At 36.3% G+C, this 23,247-nt stretch overlaps 1 protein-coding gene across 11 annotated transcripts in view; it reads right to left on the bottom strand.

Moving 5' to 3' along the window:
• The window catches only part of PEX5L (peroxisomal biogenesis factor 5 like), a 247,844-nt gene extending 224,937 nt beyond the window's left edge, over window positions 1-22,907 (bottom strand). For 9 of the 11 annotated variants that reach the window (XM_030931780.1, XM_010378673.2, XM_010378677.2 and 6 more), the window contains exon 1: window positions 22,549-22,907. In XM_030931780.1, coding sequence (XP_030787640.1) covers window positions 22,549-22,569 — 21 coding nt within the window. In that variant the 5' untranslated portion in view covers window positions 22,570-22,907. The remainder of the gene's footprint in view (window positions 1-22,548) is intronic. The other 2 variants (XM_030931793.1, XM_030931799.1) reach the window with 1 other exon arrangement.
• Window positions 22,908-23,247: the final 340 nt, after the last annotated feature.

The raw sequence follows: 23,247 nt of genomic DNA, 5'->3' as shown, positions 1-23,247 counted from the left end.
AGCTTTCTGTAGTTTTGGTAGCAGTATTTCTTTCTGGATTGAATTCATTTTAGGAAAAATGATCAGTTTTGCTCTCTTGAGTAAATCAGCATTTACGTTTACAAAATTGAACATGCATAGATTATTTTATACAAGTACAAAACTATAAACAATTGGTTCTTCATAATATGCTATAGCAATGTATTATCCATGACACGTTTAGTAATGTTAAAGCATTAAATGCAACACATATAAGTCTTCAAGTGTGTGCACACAAGTGTGTGTTTAAAATTCTCAATACCTTATTTTTCTCATACCCAGATTGTCTCAGTAAATCAAAATGATGGCAAAGAATATATCTGGGCAACAACAATATACAAGTTTACCATGCTTAAAATTCTTACATTTCTTATAAAACAAAACAAATTCTTTAAACCAATGTTTTAATCTTTAATTTATTATTTGAATACTTATTTTCTATAATATTTGGATCACTTGTGACTAAGGGCTCCGTAGTCACAAGTGATCCAAATTAGTTGTGACTCTGCCTGGTGTCTTCAACTATGGAAAAAACATTTCTTTAGAATTGATGGCATTGCCAGAGAGGATTGAAGTTTGTATATGACATGCTCAGTAGAATGGGTGGTATACGGTAAGCATTCGAGACAATTTAGCTATTGCAATTATTATTCAAACAATAGGGATAAAATGTAATTTGTATTTCTCGGTTCCCTGAGGGTATTCATCTCCACTTGTAGAAAGAATACAGGAAAAACAACTGGAAGAGAATATTAATAATGATTGTATTATGAATGATTTTTAACTTTTTTCTACCTTTTTTTGTCCATATTTTCTGCAAAGAGCTCATGTGACTTTCATAATAAAAAATCAAATTTTAATTTTTTAATTGCCCTTTAAATTTTGTTGGACCTTTTTAGCATTTCTGTTTGTCATATTCCATTGCAAACTGCAATAAATACAAGTATGGACTGAAGGCATTGAGAAGTCTTGGCACCACTGGGTGGGCAATGGAATAATGCATCCATGCTCATGCCCTTGGAGTATGAAAGCAGAATGAAAATTAATGAAATGTGTTTTATGTTTTCCGTGCCGTGTCACTAGTTTCTCTTAGAACATTATTAGTTGAGGAAGGAACTATCCTTCTGAATTCTGTGCTTCAATTAAGGGACAATGTCTAATGCACATCACCTTAATACCAAGAAGAGATTAAAGAATGCAGACACAAAACTCCCAGATTACAGGAAAGTAGGGCTATTACTTTCATTAAAACTTTAAAGATAAGCTTAGAGTTATAGTCCGTTTTTTTTTTTTTTTTTTTTTTTTGGAAAAACAAAATAAACCACAGAAAGTAGTGTGGCTTAGCAGAAGCTAAACTTTTAAGTCATATAAAAACAGTTTTAAAACGCATTATAAAAAGTGTGTGTTCTGTTTTACATGTATAATACTTACTGGAAAAAAAAATAAGGCAAGTCTCTTTCCACTAAATTCTTTTTCTTTTTTTCTAGTAGGTGAACAAAGAAAAACCACAAACAATCCCCGAAATCTGAATAGGGATTATTATGGTGATTTTGATCTTGCAATTGCAGCTATTTCACCAAAGGCTTCTTTTCATCCTTGCACTGTACTTACCATAAGATTCTTGCTACATGTAAACATCAGTACCTATTTCCATTATTGTAGAACCACTTTATTCAGCACTGACATAGAGCATAAACACGAATAAGGTACATTCTTTTCAAGCAAGAAACGTGAGAGGTAAACACAAATAGCAATAACATACTTGTAAAAGTGCTCTGAGAAAGAAACAGATGAAGTGCTATGGGGATTACCGGCAGAAAGGGCTCTGTCTCATTCCCTAACAGAGCCTTGGAGAAATGTTTTGCGGAAAGAAGAGTTGGCTCTGTAAACCCCTTAAGGACAGGAACCACACCTCATTCATCTTTGTATCCCTTCCTGCTAACACTTGATGAATGCTTAAAACACATTTGTTTAATAATATTGTATACAAGGGAGTTGACTCTGGAGCCAGTTTTTCTGGTTCAAATCCCACCTCTGCCAAGTTAGGGAATGAGCTACTGGATTTTAATTATATTTTATAGAAAACTTGTTTTCTCCAAAATGAGGTGTGTGTGTGTGTTTTAATTCTAATGTCATGCTTAGTATAACAAAAGAAAAATGTTTCCTATTGAGGACTCCGTTCATGGTAGAAATATCCATAATTATCTTACGTGGTGAGAGAGTCTTTAACATTATCATCATTGTGTGTTATTAAAAACTAAAACAAAGCAGTATCCCTGATGTCTAATTATAGTGAATTGTTCCTTAGTGCTTTCATGGACTTCTGGGAATTCACAAAATAAACAAACTGAGAGGATAGCCACGGTTATTCATGAACTAGAATTTCAGAGTTGGAGGGGGCTTCAGACCACTCTATATATTAATCTCCTCACTATGGGTGAGGAAGCCAAGCTATAGAGAAGACTCAAGTCAGAAGAATGAAGGGCAATGATAGAAGAGATTTGAAACTAATTTTCTTGACTTTTGTCTTGACACATAGGAGGTACTTCATAGAATATAATAATATATAACATATTATATAATATTTAATATATCATATATAATGTATAATAAACAAAAGTGTAAAAGTAGAATGAATAACCAACATGTGAAATTATGAAAACGTATAATGGGATATTTGGGTTTAAACTATAGAGACAGAAAAATAATGGCTGATAGTAATTTAGGTCACAAGTGAGCATGACTAATTTGGGGAGAAAACATTCTTTTCCACAAAGAGAGGTAAGTGCTGTAACACCACCACCACCACCACCAACAATACTCAATATCTTATCTTTCTGTTTTTAATTCTATCCTTAATTTTATTCTAATGTGTTAATCTTATCTCCAGAAAAATATGGCTAGGTCATACCATGGAGAAGAATGACTGATTAATGACTAGATCATAGTAGTTAAAGTTTTACTAAATCCTTACTGCTATCTCTAATGTTTAAGTTAGCCTCCTATTAATTAGATGCCAGCTCAGTGCTACGAAATATTTTTATATATCTATCTCTCTATATATGTGAATGTTTAAAATCATGCTCTTGTCTTTAAGAAATTTCTAATTTAAAATGGACGAGATTCACAAAGTACTAATACAATTCACCTCTCTCTGCAACTGACCTTTAATTTGGTTGTTTAATTTGTCCTTGAATATACCTGGTTCAGTTATCATGCAGGAATGAACAATACCGAAAATTCTTGCTGGTTTTCCTCACAAAAGAAGTAAACATGTACCACCAGTGCAGCAGGAGCCAGAGGAGCTCCAGAGGTGACGGTGCTCTCAATAAATACCTGACCTTGACCTTCACCCACGAAGTGAACGATGCTGAACTTCCAAGGACTCAGACAGGGTTGCTGATGGATTTTATCACCTTTCTGATGTAAATCTATACTTAATTGTAAAGTGTTATTCTTAAATGTTCCTACTTATTAATTTAGCTGATTTATTTGCATTTATATTTGAACATTTCTCACAAATGTAAATAGCTTTCCATTTACGCTCTTGGTCATTTGCTTTGTTAATAAACAGACTTACTTCCACAGGAACCCTAAGGAACAGAGCATTATAGATTCATGAATCCAAATATTTAATTTCATATTTTATTGCTGACTTTTTATGTAAAAAGAGTGAGTAATGTTCATTAACATCATATTTATATATGAAGTTCTATTTTCACAATGAAATTTTATACTAGATTAACATCTATACAAGATTTTCTCTAGCGTGTAAATTGCTGTGTCATGATAAAATAAAAAAAGATCTGTTTACAGATTTCAGTCTAAATTTTGGTCTAAAGGAAATCGGGAGAACCACTACGCCACCATATTTTTGACTTATGAATAGCTTGAAATGGCTGTTTACCAAACTTAAATGTTTACGCATCCCTAGATGGAAATAATCTTTTATGATTTTCTCTCTGCTGTTTTGGGAAAGGGACATTTTCCTCACATAACATCTAGGTTTTGAAATAACACTGGAAAAAAGAATATATGGATTACAGATTCAAGCCCCAGGATGCCTTTGCAAGTTTCGCTCTCTTTATACATTCCTAAAATGTATTTTAAAGCCATTATCAATGTGAACTATGTGAAAAGTTGCCATTTTTAATAGAGATTTTTAAAACCATTCTATCTGGGGACATCTTTCAATATTTAATTCAAAACACTATACATACGACCCATTAATTTACTTTCAAACTGAATGTGTACTTCTGTCACTCATGTACAACTGAGCCATATTTTCAAATACCCATTTTCCATATACTTTATATATAATTCTATTTCCTTATAAAAATTCTTTATTTCTTTATTTTATTTAAATCTGATCTTCCTACATAAGTTTGATTGTGCCTTTTCAGCTAACTTTTAAGTTCCCAAATGAGAGGGATTATCATAAAGCTTTGTTTCTGTAAGAAGATAAGATGCTAAAAAATATTTGATAATGAATGAATGAATGAATAAGTCTTTACTTCTATAAACATGACTTAGATAAGCACTTCTGAGAAAAGGATGAGGTTCAGAGAAAGGGATCAAGATTCAAAATAAAGAAAAATTAAGATGAAGAATGAGGACTCAGGGTAGGTGGATATCAGATATGCTGAAGAGATCTATTTCTTATTCTGCTCTGTGTTTCTCAGATTTTATTTTAGCACCCCACAGTTTGGAAATCAGATAAGCTTTCCTGGGAGTATAGCCAAAAAGCAAAGTGGATTTCAGCAATTTCTATTTATTGTGGTTGTACAGTGTGTCAGGAACTGAATGGAACATATACATTACATTAGAACGTCCTTTCTCACCAAAGGCAGTGTTCTGGTTCCTCATCTATTAATATATACCATATACCTCATATGAACAAAAGTAAAACATACGTTGTTTCATATAATATTTTTATACATATATATTATGTCATGATTAGTTTTATATTTGCAATTTTTACATCATTTGGTAGGTCTGTGTTAACCTTTCTATTGAATGGGCTGGAACCATTTTAGCCAGTGAATATCTCATGTAAGAATATTCTAAAAGAAATAACACAGAATGTAATCTTGCTTTACCACTAACCAGTTGATGACAAGTAACTAACAATCTGTGCCTTGGTTGGCGATATGTCCAGTCCTTCTGACTTGACAATGTGGTTATGAATATAAACTATGACATAAATGAAAACATATTTTTTTTGAAGTGAAAATCATGTTAAAGATAGTGCCAATATTTATGGCTGTGCAAGTCATTTCCAAACCTGCCTTTCATTTTGCTTGTTTTTAGAGAGCAGAAGAGCTTCTGTTGGCCTGGGAACATTGTTCATTCTAATAGGAGAGTGGGTGCTGCTTTGAAATGAAAAATGAAACACACAAATTTGCAGGAAGCTCGAGGTAAACATTTAGACAGCTCACATGAAGCCTTTCACCCAGGCCTGCCTGTCTTACTGGGTGACATCCAATTGCTACGCTTCTCAAAGGGCTCCCCCTGCCTCTGAGATGGCTCTCTAAGGTTGTTGCAGATTCAATTGGTTCAAGTTGTCTGCCTTTTTTAGTTTGTTTGTTTGTTAAAATCCAGAACAACAACGCTACAGTTTTTGGACCACCTTAGTAAAGGCATCATAGAGCCACAGAAATCAGTACAATCAACTTTATTTCACAATCAGGTATAAATGGTCAATACGTAGAAAGCCATTTCTTCTAGCTCTGTGTATTGGTGTCTATTTTAATTGTGTGCATAAAGGAGTGGAAAGTGAGAAGGAAGTGTGCCAAACAATCTTTTCCATTGCTCAGCAGGGTAACATCTTATAGGCTATGTTTAGGGCCATGGAATGGATCATAAAGGTTAGTTTAAGGCCATATAGGGTCACAGTTGGAAATAAAGTCAATAATTTGAACTCCAGGTCTCTGGGATTTTAGGTTTCTCTGTAGACTGTAATTCACTCATATAATCATGCTTACTTAAAGAATGTATATATAAATGCATAAGTGTTCCTCCCAGTCAACCAACTTTTTCTGATCTCCAGTAAATCAATGTTTGCCAAGAACTTTCACTGCTCTAAGATATTACATTTGCTAACATTCTATAAAAGTGTGCTCCTGGCTCTGGTTGGAGTTTTAGCCTCTGGTTTCTACTTCTGACTTATGAGACTACCTCATTTTAAATGTGCAAACAGGCAATTTCAGTGATTTAAGGTAGAAGCATACCTTGAGGTTCTAGTTTCCCATTTTTATTTATCATCATATTTCCTCCTTCAATTCTCTCTAAATGGGTATACCAAAGGTGATTCACAATTCTGAATCTAATATAACTGTCAATGAAAATATTTATATTTTCTTGGGACTGAGGAAATCAGAGTGACGAAAGGACATAGAAATACTTCCCACTGCAACTAACTTATTCCATTCATTAGTTTGAGGGTCTAATTTCCCACATGATCATCTTATTGTGGAATTTTAAATGATGGGAAGTAGTGGTCTCTGTTTTAATGAGATAATCAACTGGATAATGTCCTCCCTCAATAATATAAGGACATTTCTAAAGCAGAGAAGCCAGTATTAAATTTTGGCAACAAATCTGTGAGTGTTCTTATTGACAAGAGTCAGAAATCAAACAATTAGGCTTTTGAATGAATTAATGCACATTTCAATTTTCAAATTTGAGGTGCTCAGAGAGATTAAGAAACTTGTCCAAGGTCACACAGGTAAGAATTGCTACAACTTGAATTAATATCTCATGAAAAATTTTCCCCATGTCTTAAAAACCAGAAGAAAAATATGAAAACAATCTTCTCAGTCAAATAATGCCATGATATCCATTTCACTTATAATAATATAATCCATGGGAATAAATAACAGATGATTATTTCAAATAATGAGCAAATCATGCAATTAATTGATAAAATAAAAATTTAAACCAATATAACAAAATATTACAACTCAGTAGAAAAGGTAGAATAAATATAACATTGGTCTACTTTTATGGTAAAGTTAGATCAACAACTTCTCTCCCAATAAAATCTAATTGTATACATATATCTTATTTTACATATATCTTTATATGTAAAATATTTATATTATTTTTATATGCGTGATAAACTCTAGATACTATTTAAATTGCTTTTTTATTACATTAAGTACTATCTCAAAATGTTAATTTATTAAATTTTAGTTTAGAATAATAAAATTATTTTACTGGGAAAAGATTAAGATTCTACCTAGTCATTTTTTGATGTGAATGAGAAAACTGAACCCCACAGAGATAAAATGATGTTTCCCAAGTCATGTACTAGTTAGACCAGAAACAGGTCTGGGATCCAAGTGTTTTGCTTGTTGGCTTATATTCTTTCTTTGGTTCTTCACACTTGCCTTAAAAAGAATCAGACAGGAATTTGAATGCATTACTCAAGAATAATTGATTTTTAAAGGGAATAGTTCATTTTCATAATAATTTCAAAGATGCCAGATAAAATGCTTAACCTATACTAGTCTATGGGACTCTTCAGAAGTTTAAATCAAACCAAGCAGACTAATTAAGGCTAATTAAAAGATGAATTCGTTCAACAATCCTTTATTTAATCCAACACGTATTGCTCACCCACCATGTGTAGGCTCTGTGCTAGGCACCACAGTTGAAAAGATGAACAAGATACAACCAAGAGAACCACCCCACTAGGACGTACGTAAGGGGAGCCGAGAGAGAGTTCTGCACAGGCTCAGGATGCTATGAGAACATGAGGAAGGTATCTAACCCAGCCCTGGAGGTTTCTGGAAGACTCCTTGTATGAAGAAATGCCTTCAACTGGATTTTGAAGGACAAGCAAGGATCGGTCAGGTAGGTGAGAATGTGGGTGACCCAGTCAAAGAGAACATCATTAGAGAAGGCCAGACACATGAAGGCACAAGTCTTCATCCGTGTCCCTACAAAGGACATGAACTCATCCTTTTTTATGACTGCATAGTATTTCATGGTGTATATGTGCCACATTTTCTTAATCCAGTCTATCATTGATGGACATTTGGGTTGGTTCCAAGTCTTTACTATTGTGAATAGTTTGGCTTAGTTACTTTAACATTTCTTTATTTAAGCATTTATTAAAACACCAGAATTACGTGCAGTACAAGCCACAGGTAAAATAACAATTTTGGACAAATGAGGCACAAAAACACATGTACTTTGGCTCTTAAAATAGAAGATGAGATCAAGACTTCCTTGATATAACACAGAACATTTAATTTCTATTATTTATTGATTCTGGAAGCAGAATATAATCACGTGAATGTGCTAGAAGTTGATTTATAAAATATTAATTTTAACAAAATCAGCTATGAAAGAAAACATGATTTTTATTTTGGTATTTTTAATTTTACATTGAATAATTTGATCAATGCTATCACATTCTGATTTCTATACTGTTACTTCTTCGTCGTTCCACACTAATTAATTGAAAGTTTAAAATTAATTTTAAGCCATTAGGGAACAAATGTTCTATTTAAAATAGATATTTTAATATGAATTGAGGTTAGTAAAATAAGAGCTGTGCATATTTCCTCTACAATAATTTTGATCCTGCCATTTAGAAGTAGTTTCCTTTCAACAAAGCTGGTATTTTCTCTCCCTGCATAAATGGATGTTTAAGATCATAAGAAATTAAGAGAACTCCCTCAAATAAATAGCAACAAATTTTTCTCTAGTAAAGTCTTATATTTAAAACAGGGGTTAATTTAAAGGAGGTTAAAACATTAAAGTAATACATGAAACGCTTGGTTAACTACCTTATTAATATTGAATATTTTACAATATCAAAGTACAAAGTAAAAGATAAAAATGTTTAGGTAAGTAATATAATTTTGAGCGGGGATATTTTGGCTTTGTTTATACATACAATCAATATAATATTGAGGCTTTAGAAAAATGTCTCTACATTGGGCTTCTGAGCTCCGGTTAATCCCATAGCCTCAATATTATTCTGGCCTTCTGGGTATTTCTGATTCTAGAGAGGATTTCTGCATAAAAGATGGGTGTTTCATGGCTGTTCTGTACTCCACTAAGCAAGTGCACCCCAACCTACACAAAGGTGCTCTCAGAGTATTACATGTGTAAATGTTACAGGTGTTGAGTGCAGAGTATCAGTAAAACTATATGGATTTGACATCTGTGTTGAGTAAGTGGTAGAAACAATGCATCAGTGATTTCTACCCTCCAAGGCCACCGCAATGTTCCAGAAAACTTGCTGAATCCTTTTATCCCCTGTTAGTTGAGTCATTTTGCAGTGGCTGAGGTACAGACATGGAGAAATGGCCTGAATTTGCTATGCAGGCACAAGCAATAGAGTGAAAAACAGAAGACCCAGATTCTACTCCTCAGTCTCCAACTGATTTGACAAGGAAGTTTCAGGGAGGCGGTCAAACCTGTGTGTTGCATTCTCTTTATCAGCATGACAGAACAGAAATAAATATCTATCTTTTGCCAACCTCACTGAGGCACTCTAAAGATTAACTTTTATGAACATCTCATCTCATAAAAAGTGACTATTGTAGCAGAGGTATCAGTATTATATCACAAATAAGAATCTGCTATATCAGGGATAGCTTTACAGGAAAATGTCTTATTTGCAGAATGAGGAGACATACAGCAGCATGCTCCCAAACAGCATGTCCTCTGAAGAATTAGGAGAGGTTGATCTTTGGCTTTGTAAGAAATATCAAGCATCTCATTGTCAGCAACATTTTAAAATGTATTTTCCATTATATGGTTAGTAGTAAACTGGGGGAATTGGTCCTGACCAAGCACTCACAGATGTATTGTATCACTAATTACAGGCCTGATAATAATAGAATCCTAGAGCTGGAAGGAAAGCCAGTAATCCTTTAAAGAGACCATCTTCTATAAAAGCCTTAGCAAACACATCCAATCTGTGTTTGAATATATTTGGTAAAATAGAGCTAATTTATTCACCTTTCACCACTCATCTACACACACACACACACACACACACACAGAGAGAGAGAGAGAGAGAGAGAGAGAGAGAGAGAGAGAGAGAGAGAGAGAGAGAGACTAGCTCCTTGGTAGAGGAGACTCCCTTCAGAGCCATACCTATGATTGTGCAGATTGGCTGTGTAAAGATGTCTGGATGAGGGGGCACTATTCAGGTCTGAAATCCAACCCTCTACCTCACATACCAAGTGTGTGCCTGGGTGTGGGATTGTGTTCTCCAGGAAAAAACATAGTCTTTGTATATTTGGTTCACCCAGAAAGGGTACATTTTTATTATCTGCAGAAAGGTAGTACATGTCACTGGCATTGCTATTTCTTGTCTCCTTTTAGAAAGACCTCTGTGTTGACATGTGGTTTTTGAATCTTCTTAGCCTATAACTGAATGGGAAGAATCACTCCTCCATATTTCGGGCTCAGCATATAAGAGTAACTGTGGGAGATATAATAAGATCCCATGGTTCAGATAGGTGCACAAAATAGACAAGTTCACTGGATGACCATTGTAGGACCATTGTGAGTACAGTTCCTTCCTTGGATCTGATGTGAAAAGCTGTGTATGTGTGTGTGTGTGAGAGAGAGAAAGACAGAGAGAAAGAGAGAGAGAGAGAGAGAGAAAGGGAGCTCACATGTGCATGCATGTGTAACTGTGGAGGTCAGGGCTGGGGGTGTAAGCAACCCTTACAACAGGGTATAAGCAAATGACAGCGTCTGATAGCAGTTCCAACATCATAATGTTCTGTCGTAGTCTCAGTTGTCTCAGGGGTGTGTGTGTTAGCATTATTATCAAAATTGTTGTTGACAACCAGCTGAAGTGGTGAGGAGGTGTCTAGAACTTTAGAGGGATGGTTTCTAATTCCACATGACCTTGGCTGGTTAGAGATACAGTTAGAAACCATTAGAAGAATCTATTACATTTCTAAGTCTGCAGCCCCAGATTGTCCTCCAGCTTTAAAGAGGTTGAACCCATTAAACTGCATAGACTGCTTTGACAGTGGAGTGTTGGTTAATTACAGTGGTAATCTAATTATAAGGTTTATAAGGTTTCCCTGTAATCGATTTCATTTCAAGTGTGTAGAAACTTCACTTGATATGCATTTGCTTCCAAAGCTCATGGGAATAGACCAGATCCTGGGGCTGTGTGTATCTTAGAATCAGGGAGACCATCCCAACTGCACTTTGGAGTCCTTACTCAGGACAGTAAGGACTCTTCTGAGTATTTCACACATTCATTCACTCATTCATTCATTTAATCATCAAGTCATCTATTCATTCAATAAGTACTACATAAAGAGTATATACTTTGCACTACTAGTCTCCAAGAATATAAAGATGTATTGGATTTGTTTACTGCCACAGCTCAAGAAGTTGGGGAGACTGACAAAAATAATTAAAGCTATACATTAATTATGGTATTATCAATGCATATAAGCTGCTAAAGAAGCATCAAGGAAAACATCCTTAATTCTGCATTGCTGGGGGAGGGGTGGTGGTGCAGAGCAGCACTCACTGAGGGTGAGTTTGATGGGAATAGTGACAGATGAGTAAACATTGTATGTAAGGCAAGGAATTCAGGATGAGGAAATAAAAAAAATCTAGAATTGTGAGAAAACAAGAAAAGTAAGCATCTGCCACTATTTCGAATGATAGGTATAACAGGCACGCTGGGGCTAAAGTCTTTATTCCACAGATGATATGTAAGAAACGTTTTGGTAGCTCTATAAAAACATAAGAGCCAGTGTAATTCATAAATTATTAGATGCTAAGACCCTTATACCTTCATTATCTCATCTAATCTTTATGAAGTCATCACAATGTGTGGGTACTTTTCTTATCTCCCTGTCACAGGTGAGGAAAGTGGGGGTTAGGGAGGATAAGTTCCAGCAAAATCATAGACACTATGTGGTGAAGCCATGGTTTGAACTTGGGGCTGTCATGCTGGAGCAGAAGCTCTTAAGCACTATGTTTTGTTCCCTCTTCAAATGTGAGGAATTATGAAGCGATGTATGATGAATGCCATCAAAAGTCTTTCAGCATTCTTTCTTCTTATTTTTTTTTTTTTTCATTTTGAGAATAGGCAATTAATTGAAGAAATCTGAGCCATCAAGACCTAGCCCTCAGGTTCCTCACATGTGAAATGACCAAGTTGTGCTATGTGAACTCTAAAGACCTTTATACTTCCAAGATTACATTTTAATTTAATCTTTCCCCAAGCTTAAGAACACTTTCTTTTTGTCTTACATAAGTCTTCATAAAGGGTTATATAAGAGATTGTATATCAATATTAATGACTCAAATGCACAGGGCATCTTGATTATCATCATCCTTTGGATGAATACGAAACATGAATATGCCCAACATTTTACATTAAATTCCTGCACATGAAGGAAAAAGATGTTCTTATCACTAAGGTACATGATATGTATTTTAATTCCCTAATTAATTGCTGAACTCTTTACATGGCTCTTTCTAATATCTCAAAAAGAAGAGGAGTGAGCAGTAGATGGACACTGATCAACGATAGAGGAACCATTCTACTCTTCTCTGCTACATGATTTTAATAAGCCAATATAAGCTAGTTCTAGCATATTCTCTTAGAGTCCTGTCTCTAATGGCAGAGAGTACTAAATAAACACAGGCTTAAAGAGAATTATTTCCTTTCAATTCTTATCTCTCAAGCCAGGCTGGACTCTAGTCAATTCACGATAGAGACCAAGGTGTCTATTTTACATTCAAGCAATGTCTGAACATGTTACGGTGGACATTCACTTAAAAAAACTTCCCCAAATCTAAACTATCTTTCTCCTTTTGGGAAATTGCTCACACTCTCAGTCTTAGTGAGAAGCCAATATGCACTTTTACAGACTATCTTGGAGCCCAGGTATGAATGTGTGGCTCAGCTCCACCAATCAGCCATATCTGCCCTCCATTTTGAAACAGGGATTTTGGACACAGACAAGCAGCCATGGTAGAGAGTCCATCTTGGCAGTAAGGGCAGCCACTGAAGCTCTAACATGGGGTTTCTGTGAGCAGCAGCAGCAGCGGGGTAGTGGCGGAACCAGTGTACCAAGCTCTGCTGTTCTTTGTACTGTGAAGGCAGCAGTGGGGTCCACACTGAGCTGTTCAGGGCTTGACTTGGGCTCTGCCCCTGCCTGTTCCCTGGACCGTTCACCCCAGGCTAGATCTAGAAGTCTGCCAGTGCCCCAATGTACTTTTTTTCCAACATCATTTGTTTTAAAATAGTCTCTCAAGCTTACAGAAAAATTACAAAAATAGTACAATGGACTCCCATGTACCCTTTCCCCAGATTTAGCAGTTTTTAATATTTTGCTGAATTGCTTTATCATTCTCTTTCATTCCTTCTCCCTCCCTCTCTCTCTGTATATATACACACACATACATACACATAAGATTATTAAATATACACACCATGCTTTTTATCACTTCATAGAGTATGCGTATAGCCTATGAACAAGGATTTTTTTTTTAACATAGCCACAGTATAGTCATCCAATTCAAAAATGTAAAACCAAATACAATAGTGATCAAAAGTCCATGTTCGAGTTCTGGTCAATAGTGTGTGCCAAGGGTGTCCTTACAGCAATTTCCTTCCTAGCCCAAGATCCAGTCTAGGATTATATATTGCATTTAGTTGTCATATCTCTTTGGTCTCCTTTTAATTTGCAATGGCTTCTCAGCTTTTTCTTGTTTTTCATGACATTGATATTTTGGAAAAACACAATCTGTTTATTTTATAGAGTAGCCTATATTTTGGGTTTGTCTGTTTTCTCATAATTAGAGTCAGGTTGTGCATTTTTTGGCACAATTATTACCTGAGTGACGCTGTCTCTTTTTCAGAGCATCATATCCAGAGGCACATGCTCCATCTGTCCATTATTGGTGATGTTGATTTTGATGACTTAGTTAAGGTGTTATCCAATATAGCCATTGAAAAGTTCCTTTTTTTCTTTTGTAATTTATGGATGACATTTTGATGCTACGTAAATACCTTGCTCCCAAACTGCCCTTCTCCTTAGATTTAACATCCATTGATCATTCTTATTTGAGTCACTTTTTTACTATGGTGATTGCAAAATGGTAATTTTTAAATCTTCATCATTCTTTCTATGCTTATTCAAATGGCCAGTCTAGTCAGTCCAAGGAGAAACAGTGATAAAAACCTTTAGAACAAGAAATGTTCTAAATTTCTAATTCAATTTTTCAGGGCACTTTATTTCACTTGTAAAACATGCTTACAGGCCATATTCTCTTCTATTGTTAGCCAAATGACTGCTAAAGCAACATATAAAATATCAAATAGTTATACTACAACTGAAAAGCAGAAAAATGTCAATTTTAATGACTAAATGCCAAACATCTAGATCTTTGGACACTGTTAGTGGTTTATTGTAATATTTATTTTCATGTTGATTTTTTAATGTAATAAGTCTTAAAATAGAGAATAATGGTGTAATGAAAATAACATACCAGGGTAAGACAGATTTCACTTCAGCACTAGCTCTGTTAACTAACCAGTGTGGGACTTTCTGAGCAAGTCTTTTAACTTTTCTGGGCCTCAGTTTCCCCATCTGTGAGATGAGATGGTTGAAGAAAACTTTTTCAAAGGTTCTTTAAACAAAGGATTCTATGACCTCAAAATTGAACATTAGCACAATCGTTGGAGACATAAGGAACTGTTAACTTAGAAAATTTTAATCAACACATTTAGATTTAAGATTATTTTGGTATAAAGACCAAATACCTGTGAAATAACTCTCAAGTGATTTAGAGAATAGAAACATCAGAACAATTTATAGAACAATTTAATAAAAAGAAGCTAAGCAGTTTTAGGCTGCCTGAATAGGTATCTTTCCCAAGAGATAGATAATATTGCAGTGGTTGGAATTCACCTGATCACATCTCTAGGAGTGTGTCTTGTTTGGAGGGCCATATTTTCATGGAGCCTTTAAAACATCATAAATATCATTATGAGAAATGATTGAGTGCACTGTTTATCTTGGAGGAGGAAAGATTTAAGGGAATGGGGACATAATAGTTCACTAAACAAATAGTATTTTTTTTTATTTTTTAGTAGAGACGGGGTTTCACCATGTTGGCCAGGCTAGTCTCGAACTTCTGACCTCAAGTGATCCGCCAGACTCAGCCTCCCAAATTGCTGGGATTACAGGCGTGAGCCACCTCTGTTTGTTTGTTCTCCAAACAAATTGTTTAGATAACTATTATGTCCCCACTCTCTTAAAATAAATTACAAATAAATAAAACTACTTATTTATTTATTTGTAAATAAATAAATGTGTTAGGTGAAGCATCATAGGTTTGTTGTGCATTTTTCCAGAAGGAAAAACTACAACAAATTGGCTGGTTGTTATGGAGTCAATATAATGAAGACATTTTCATTCAAGTATAGTTGTGATAGTTGCTCTTTCCAGCTCCTCTTTCAGGGACTTCCTCTTGCCTCTGTGATGTCGGAAAGCTACCTAGGAATTAAGCTTTCCGCTGGGTCTCAGCTCAATAGATCACACATTGTTTTTTACCTACAGTTTTCTCAGACCAGTGCTTCTCAAATGTTAATGTGCATATAAATCACTGGGTTTGTTGAAAAAAATCACTTCCTGATTCAGTAGGTCTGGAGTTGGACCTGAGATTCTGCATTTCCAATAAGCTCCCATGTATCTCATGTGTACATAATCTCCTGGCGAATCAAATGTTATATCCCTACATGATCAGCAGCTCACTGAGGATGGGAATGCATGTTACAGTTAACACGTAACATTGAAAGGAGGTGAAGAGGTGCTTTGCAGCTCTAGCAGCTTCATTTGCTTAAGGCGTTTTTTTCTTTTTTCTTACTTTCTTAAGGAGGTTCGGTATTTGCTGAAATTTTACTGTTTCTGATCACTTTTCATGATAGTACTGGCAGGCTCTGTCAGATGTCCACCCAAATACTGACAGACAGGTAATATTTTCCCCAGGAAATGTTGGATTTTGCTGGTCATTACTTCAGTAGACTACAACCATTTTGATAGGGACACAAACTCACATATACCTAGTGTGAGTCTTTCCCATGGTGCTTTTCACTAGGTTTTTCCACAAGGCATAATGTCGTGGAATAGGGGCCTATATGTGCACAGTGTCACTGTGATCTGCTCACCCGTATCTCTCCCTTCACCCTATGCCTCTTCCATCTCCAAGAGGGCATCTTGCCAAACTGGGTGCTATATGCGGTACATTCTTATTGTCTTCACCTTGAGGAAACTTCTTACCTTACCCTAATTTAACACCAGTTTTAACCCTCAAGGCTGTATAGAACAATGTTATCCCTTCTCTAAATAGCCAGCCCTTCAAATACTTATATAGAGTCATCATAGTCTCCTTGAGTCTTTACTTTCCCAGCCAAATATCACCAGTTCTTTCAATCATTATTCATATGACATAGTTATGAATTCCTCTACCATACCAGTTGCTTTAAGAACCACATGATTTTTAAGAGGGTGTGTGGGAGTGGGGATTTTTGTGACTCCCTAGGTAGATTTCTGGCATCACAACACCACCATTCTTCTCCTGGAATTTCCATGATTCATAGATCACCATATGGCATTCTGTTTGGGGAAAATAACTTGCTACATCTAGTCTCACTTGCAGGGTTTATCTGGTTTTCCAGAGGTATGTGCACATGAGTAGAAACTTTAGGGAGTTGTGCATGCACCTGAAATTCAAACTATTTCACTTGGGTCAGGTTAACCCCATTTTGGAGCTGCTGGCAGGGATTTTGGTCTTTTTTTTTTTTTTTTTTTTCAATGAAATGGCAAATAAACAGCCTCTTCCTATCTAAATGAGCTCATTAATTTTCATCTGTGCTATTTCTAACAGTGGTCTCTAAAAATCAATCCAAAAGTTGGATCCATTTAGTGAAATCTTACATGGAGTATGATAATGAATATTTATCTAATGGGGTTTTAATAAAAGAAATAGTGTATTGGTTACTAACTAGTAAGAATCAGTCAGCATTACATTATAAGATAACATTGGCAGTGTGTTGTATTATTACATCTTGAGCTTTCAACAATCAGCAACTGTCTTGATAGTTAATGAATAGAGTATTAACTATCTTCCTGTTTATACTCTATAATATAGTAATATATAAGCTATAATAATTTTTCTTAGCAGACTGGGAAAGAAAGTCTCTCATTTGGTATCCCTACTAAAGGGGATGGTATAAGTGAGGTGAGGTAGATGTGGATGAGGTGGGGGTTAAGGAAGAGGTCACTGAAAGAAACATAACCTCTACTTCACAGCACTCTGGCCTCGGATCCATGCAATAGTTCAAGATGATTTGTGTTTTATATGTTCTGAATTATGAAAAGGTGAAAAATGTTTCAGGAACTTGGTAACTAGTTTTCTCTGTCAGCATATTTGAAATTATATTTCTAGATGTTCCAAACATTCAGATTGGACTTAGGTCTCTTAATAAGGACACACTAGGCTGGGGTTTACCTTTACCTTTAGCATTAGAATTGTGCACTGGTTTTCCTATAAATGTATCAAGAAGGTAATTTTAAAATATAAAACCTTTTAACAGCTTTAGCTTATGTTGGAAACATGTGATCTCAATGAAAAGTGTAAAAAAGCAGCCTGCCAGATGTTTTGACTACATGGTGTATCGCATCTTAATGTTTCCAGGGTTGGCAGTGGTAATACTAAAGACTCAAAATTGTAGAGTTAACAAGTTGTGTTTTAACCTTTTCTTATTCTTTACTTTAAAAATGTTTTATAATAAAAACATTTATATGCTGAAATTTTTACTTTGAAACACATGTTTTTAGGAGGAATATTTATAAACCATAAATAAAATCTATAAAGACTATATTGTGTTTCTTATAGTAAGCATATAAACTGTTGGCCAGTATGGCTGGGGAATGAGATTTTCAGATTAATCAAGTATTCTGCTAATGCATACCATAATTATTATAACTTTCAAGTGTTAAAAGCTCACCACTACACCCATACCAAACATGATTTGCATGTGAATATACAGGAAGACACTTTAGAATCTTGCTGGAGCTTGTGTCATAATTTTGAGCAACAGCTTAAATGTATATGAATTTGCGTCAATAGAGTTCTAGTTAACATTTCATCATACTTATGCTCATCATTACTTATAAGATGACTTTTGAGGAAGAAGACCAGGTGCCATTTGAACTGGGGTAAAAAAGGGGGAGAGGAAGGCAGAAGCGACCACTGACCAAAACAACTCAACTAAACCCCAGCATTGCTCATTCTCCCGAAAATGTCATCCTTGCTCCAACTCTAAACTAATCTCAAAGATTCACCTCTGAAAATGTGTGTGTGTGTGCGTGCAGGTGATGTACTGCTATTAGTTATATCTTTGCTAGCAGTTAATGCCTTAGCAAAGGGTTAAGAAAGAAACAACACAGGATAGAAAAGGGTGGGCAGGGCGCTGTGGTTCATGCCTATAATACTAGCACTGTGGGAGGCCAAGGCACACGGATCGCTTCAACTCAGGAGTTCGAGACCACCCTGGACAACATGGCGAAACCCCATCTTTACAAAAAATACAAAAATGAGCTGGGCATGGTGGTGTGCATCTGTAGTCCCAGTTACTTGGGAGACTGAGGTGGGAGAATTGCTTGAGCCAGGGAGGCATAGCAAGCAGCGAGCTGAGATCCACCCCAGCCACTGTACTCCAGCTTGGGCGACAGAGCAAGACCCTGTCTAGAGAATAAAAAAAGGTGGTACCAGGAGGGAAAAAAGTGGATCTGTTAGAGAGGTGGAAGTACCCATGATAAATATCACCTGCTTTACAGTTTTGCTGAGGGCCTCAATTATGATAACCTACTGTTTAGGGTATTGAAAACAACATTCTACAGTGTTACCTTTGATTGGTTTCTTATGTGTGTTGTTTCTAGTGAACCCAAATAAATCCCCAGGGGCAAGATCTGCTGTATTAACATAACTTATATTACCTAAGCTATTCCCCTTTGTGAAGATTTTAAGAAAAATCTTAAGTAAAGCCGTATCTAAAAACAAATGCAAAATTCCCCTGGGGGAAAACAAATGGCTACTTTTCGAGCTGTTAATAATCTTACAATTTTTGTCATTTAGATTTTCTTTAGTTTATGTCTTGTGAAGCTAGAGGGTGTGGAATGATTCCCCAGACATCCTGAATAAATCAAAAAGTCTGCTTTGAATGCCTATAATAAAGATCAGTTACAATTACAAATAGATTTTTTGTTTGATTGCCTTCTGAAATAACTTTCTTTTATTAAGAAAAAAACCATTACTGTGGATTCTTCAATAACAATTCAAAAAATCTTAGTTGAAAATTGAGATTATATTTCTCTGTATTTATACCACCCCAGAAAAAAAAAGAGCTTGGTTAAGAAAATATTGAGAGACATGTAATAATTTGCTCTAACTGGAAATGTTAACTCATATGCACATACGCAAATAAACACCTCAGCCCTAAACGTACACAGGTATTGGTGGGATTAAGACCATAGGCCCTCTATGAGCAATAGAGAGTTTTGTCAGAACTGATGCTAAAGTATATTCAATCATCATCAGTCCCCTTCGTCAAAGAGAAAAACAAGTAAATCTAAAACAGTCACTAAAGAAGCAACCTTTGCTTCAGCTACTGGGGTGACTAATTCCCCTTGGAAATAATTGGTAAGACAGCTGGATAAAAAAACACAGCTCCAGGACCCTGCTCCTAAGAAATATATCTGCGGCCTTTACTATGAAACCAAGAAATACCTGTTACTCTATGCTCTATCTGTAATAGATGCTAACTTTTATCTTCTAATGAACTAGCAGAGCAAACCAAATGTGTGTTTTTAAAAGTCTGTGGTTTCTAAAATGAATTCGGATTCTACCATAAACCAGATGAATTAGCCATATGTATGAGAATTAATAGACTTTATTTGCAAAATCATTACGTTGCAAAAACAAAGGCACCACAGGAGTTTAAAATTAGAGTATTTTTAAGTCTTCCTGAGAACACCTGCCCCTACTTCAAACTGCTAATTTACAAAGCTCTTTATTTTAAAATCTCTTGGATACAGAAAAGAGAAGAATTAGAATGCATAGCAAATGATTGCAAATATTTCTATTTCACTCTTGTTTTAAGGTATCAGTCAAGTAACATGATGTTTCAAATAAACTCCAAAGCTGGCAGAAATGTTAGTAAATCTGCTTATCCCTGGTCCACTTTACCAAATATGGATTCAGATTTTAATTATACACATTTTGGAGTGTTTGGAATATGTTTCCTCTCATCTGTGATTAGAGTCAGGTACACACAGGAAGACGATAGTATCTCTGATAAGGAAACGTTCTTTAATCTAAGTATACCAACACAATGGAAATTTTGTCTATAGGCTAAATAATATTCTTTGGGGAAGAGATATGAGTTTAAAATGTAAGCCAGCAAGTATATTATAAATCAATCTGTAATAGGTATTTTTTTGTTGGGGGGAACAGATGCCCATTCAGATAATCATGCTATTGAATAACTACTAAACATACCTACTAAGGCCTCGGAAGTTTTATGTCTAACATTAATGGTTAATAGTAAGTAGGAAAAAAGTATTATGCTCTGAAATTTTGGTGAACATATTGATTACAGTCTTTATTTAGTAATGTTTTAATTTAAGCTTGGCAGCAAAGATTTGTGAGTTTTACTGCAAGTCATCATATTTGCTGTTACAGCAGCGCACAAGCAAAAGACATTAAGTTGGGAGAATATGCAGAGTCTTATATTTTGTTTATTCTTTCTAAGTGAAATTAAACCCTCAGACATTGTTCTAGGCAACTCAAGTTTCAATAACATTCTCCTTTGAGATATTGAGAAAATTGAGTTGAAATTGTTTTTGGGTGCATGAATTTACCATATTGTTGCTTCGATTCTTTATTCACAGTAACATATTTTTTAAGCAACAAAACAATACTGTGCAAAGTTTTTGTTAATTTCCCTTTAGTGGTCAGTTGTCAATTTTGTGTAAATGAACAATTTTTTGAGGGTTGACTCTATTAAAATCTTCCTGTTTTACCCTTGTGAAGAAACTGTTTAAAAAACAGATAATATATAACATTATAATTATCATTCTTGGGTGAAGATGAAGCATAAAATGATAGTAATAATTCTCTGGTAATTTTTTCAGCAGTCATTGTTTGAATTCTTCTTTGTACTAAACTTTTCAATTGGTGTAGCTTTTATAAGAAACATGCAGATCACATTGATCATATATAATATTTAAAAATATACTTCATTCACTAATTTTTGTCTATCAAATGTGATATAATTACATTAATAATTTTCAAAACAGGATGATGTTAGTCATATGGGAAATATTTTGGAATTCTGGCACTGTATATTGAGAATTCTTATAAAATTTGAGACTATGATAAAATACTGTGTTTTCTTTAAAAATGGATTATAGTCCAAAAGAATTTCCCTAAGATATGGAAATTAAATCTGGGTAGTACTAAGTCATAAATGTAACAACATGTTTATCTAGTTCAAATTTCTCCAAAAGACACAGAAGCAAAATCCTCAGTACTCATAAATGTTACACATCAGGATAAAGGCATCACACATAATGATTGCATTTTACCATCTTTGGAATGGAAAGGGAGCCCAAACATCAAGCCTGATGACTGAAACCATTTAGGTGCAACAAAAAGAGCCCAGTTCATACTTTAGAAAGCTGGGTTAGTATTTTATTTTTCTCCCAAAGCATATATCTGCCTTTATAAGAAAGAACTAACCATATGAATGAGAACTGAAGTCAAGGTTAAAGTAATCTTGCCCAAGAGAGTAGAGTGTTTGCATCGGAAAGAAGCAGCGGCTCAGCTCAGATGAACATTAATAACAACCGGAGGCAGCACCTCCCCTGAAAAACATTAGAGCTCCTTGGACATGTGTTTGAAATTCATCCTCCCAAGTCATCCTGTGACTATTGGAGTAGATGACAATGTCCCATAATGTGAAGGGGGAAAATACAGTATAAATCGTTTTTTAAATATAACACTTTAAAAAATGAAACGAAAGTGACAGTGTTCTAAGTCAAGCAACCTTTTCAGACGGTAAAGGAAAAGCTTTGTCTTTCCTATTATTGTTTGCCCTTCAGTTGACATACATGCTGAGATGCATCAGTAGGATGACAACGGAAACACGGTCATCTCCAGGGTTTCCTCTGTTTCGATTCCTTGATCCTGTTTAAAGAAACAGGCTCAGGGAATGCACAGAAAACAAACTTTCCCAATCGAAGTTCTGAGGTCTTCCCTCCCCTTCTCCCACCCTTGGAAACTGGTCTAGTTTTCCCGGCAGCACCGGACAGAAATGTCACGGTCATGTTGCATCACTTCACTTGTTGAGTTGTGCGAAGGCAGTACTTGACCACAGAAACTTGGTGAACCGCCTTGCTCTTAAATTAGCCCCCAAGATTTCTCTCCAGCCCTCTAGAAATGTCTTACCTGCATGTGTCCCTGGTACATTCTGCTTCGGTTTCTTCAGGGCTCCCTGAGGCCACCGGATGATTTTTCCCCGTGCTTCCTTGCCCACCAAAAAAGGGGAGAAGGTGGGTGCACAGCGGGTTCTCAGAGGGTGCTCCTGAACCCCCTGGAGCTCCGGGTACTGGCCGGCCGGGCGGCCACTCGGCAGCGCTGCGGGCTGCCGGGAACTGTTCTCCGCTCGGGGTGCTGAAAGCGGACGCGAGAGAGCGCGCAGAGGAAGCGAGGAGCCGGGTCGGCCACGCTCTCCGGCAGGCGCGGGTCCTGCTCGCGGGGCGTCTCTAGAACTCACTCCTTCTTCGCCGAACTCTTTCTCGCTTCCTGCCAGGATGCCTCATGTCTCTCTCACTCTCTGAGCTGCGAACCCCCTCCTCCCAGCCCTGACGTGAGCGCCTACACCAGCCGCCGCCGCAGCTGCCGAGCGGGGCGCGCGCCGTCCTCCCGGCCGCGTGCCTGCCAAGAGGCCGCGGGGCCGGGCACGCGCGCGCGTTCCTAGTGGGCCTGGGAGCGGCCCAAGGGCGGTCCCGGGCGGTACGCGCTCCCCAAGCGGGTCCTCGGGGCTGCGCGCGCGCGGCGGCAAGGCGAGGTGCCTGCGGGCGGTGGTCGCGCTGGTGTTTAACGCCCGCGGCACGGCGTTCAGGTGCGGCTTCGGCGGGCAGTGCG

The sequence above is a fragment of the Rhinopithecus roxellana genome, chromosome 1, assembly GCF_007565055.1.
Source record: "Rhinopithecus roxellana isolate Shanxi Qingling chromosome 1, ASM756505v1, whole genome shotgun sequence".
In the NCBI taxonomy this organism is placed as follows: Eukaryota; Metazoa; Chordata; class Mammalia; order Primates; family Cercopithecidae; genus Rhinopithecus; species Rhinopithecus roxellana.
Note: the sequence above shows the minus strand (reverse complement) of the source record. Positions and strands in the feature narration are given on the sequence as shown.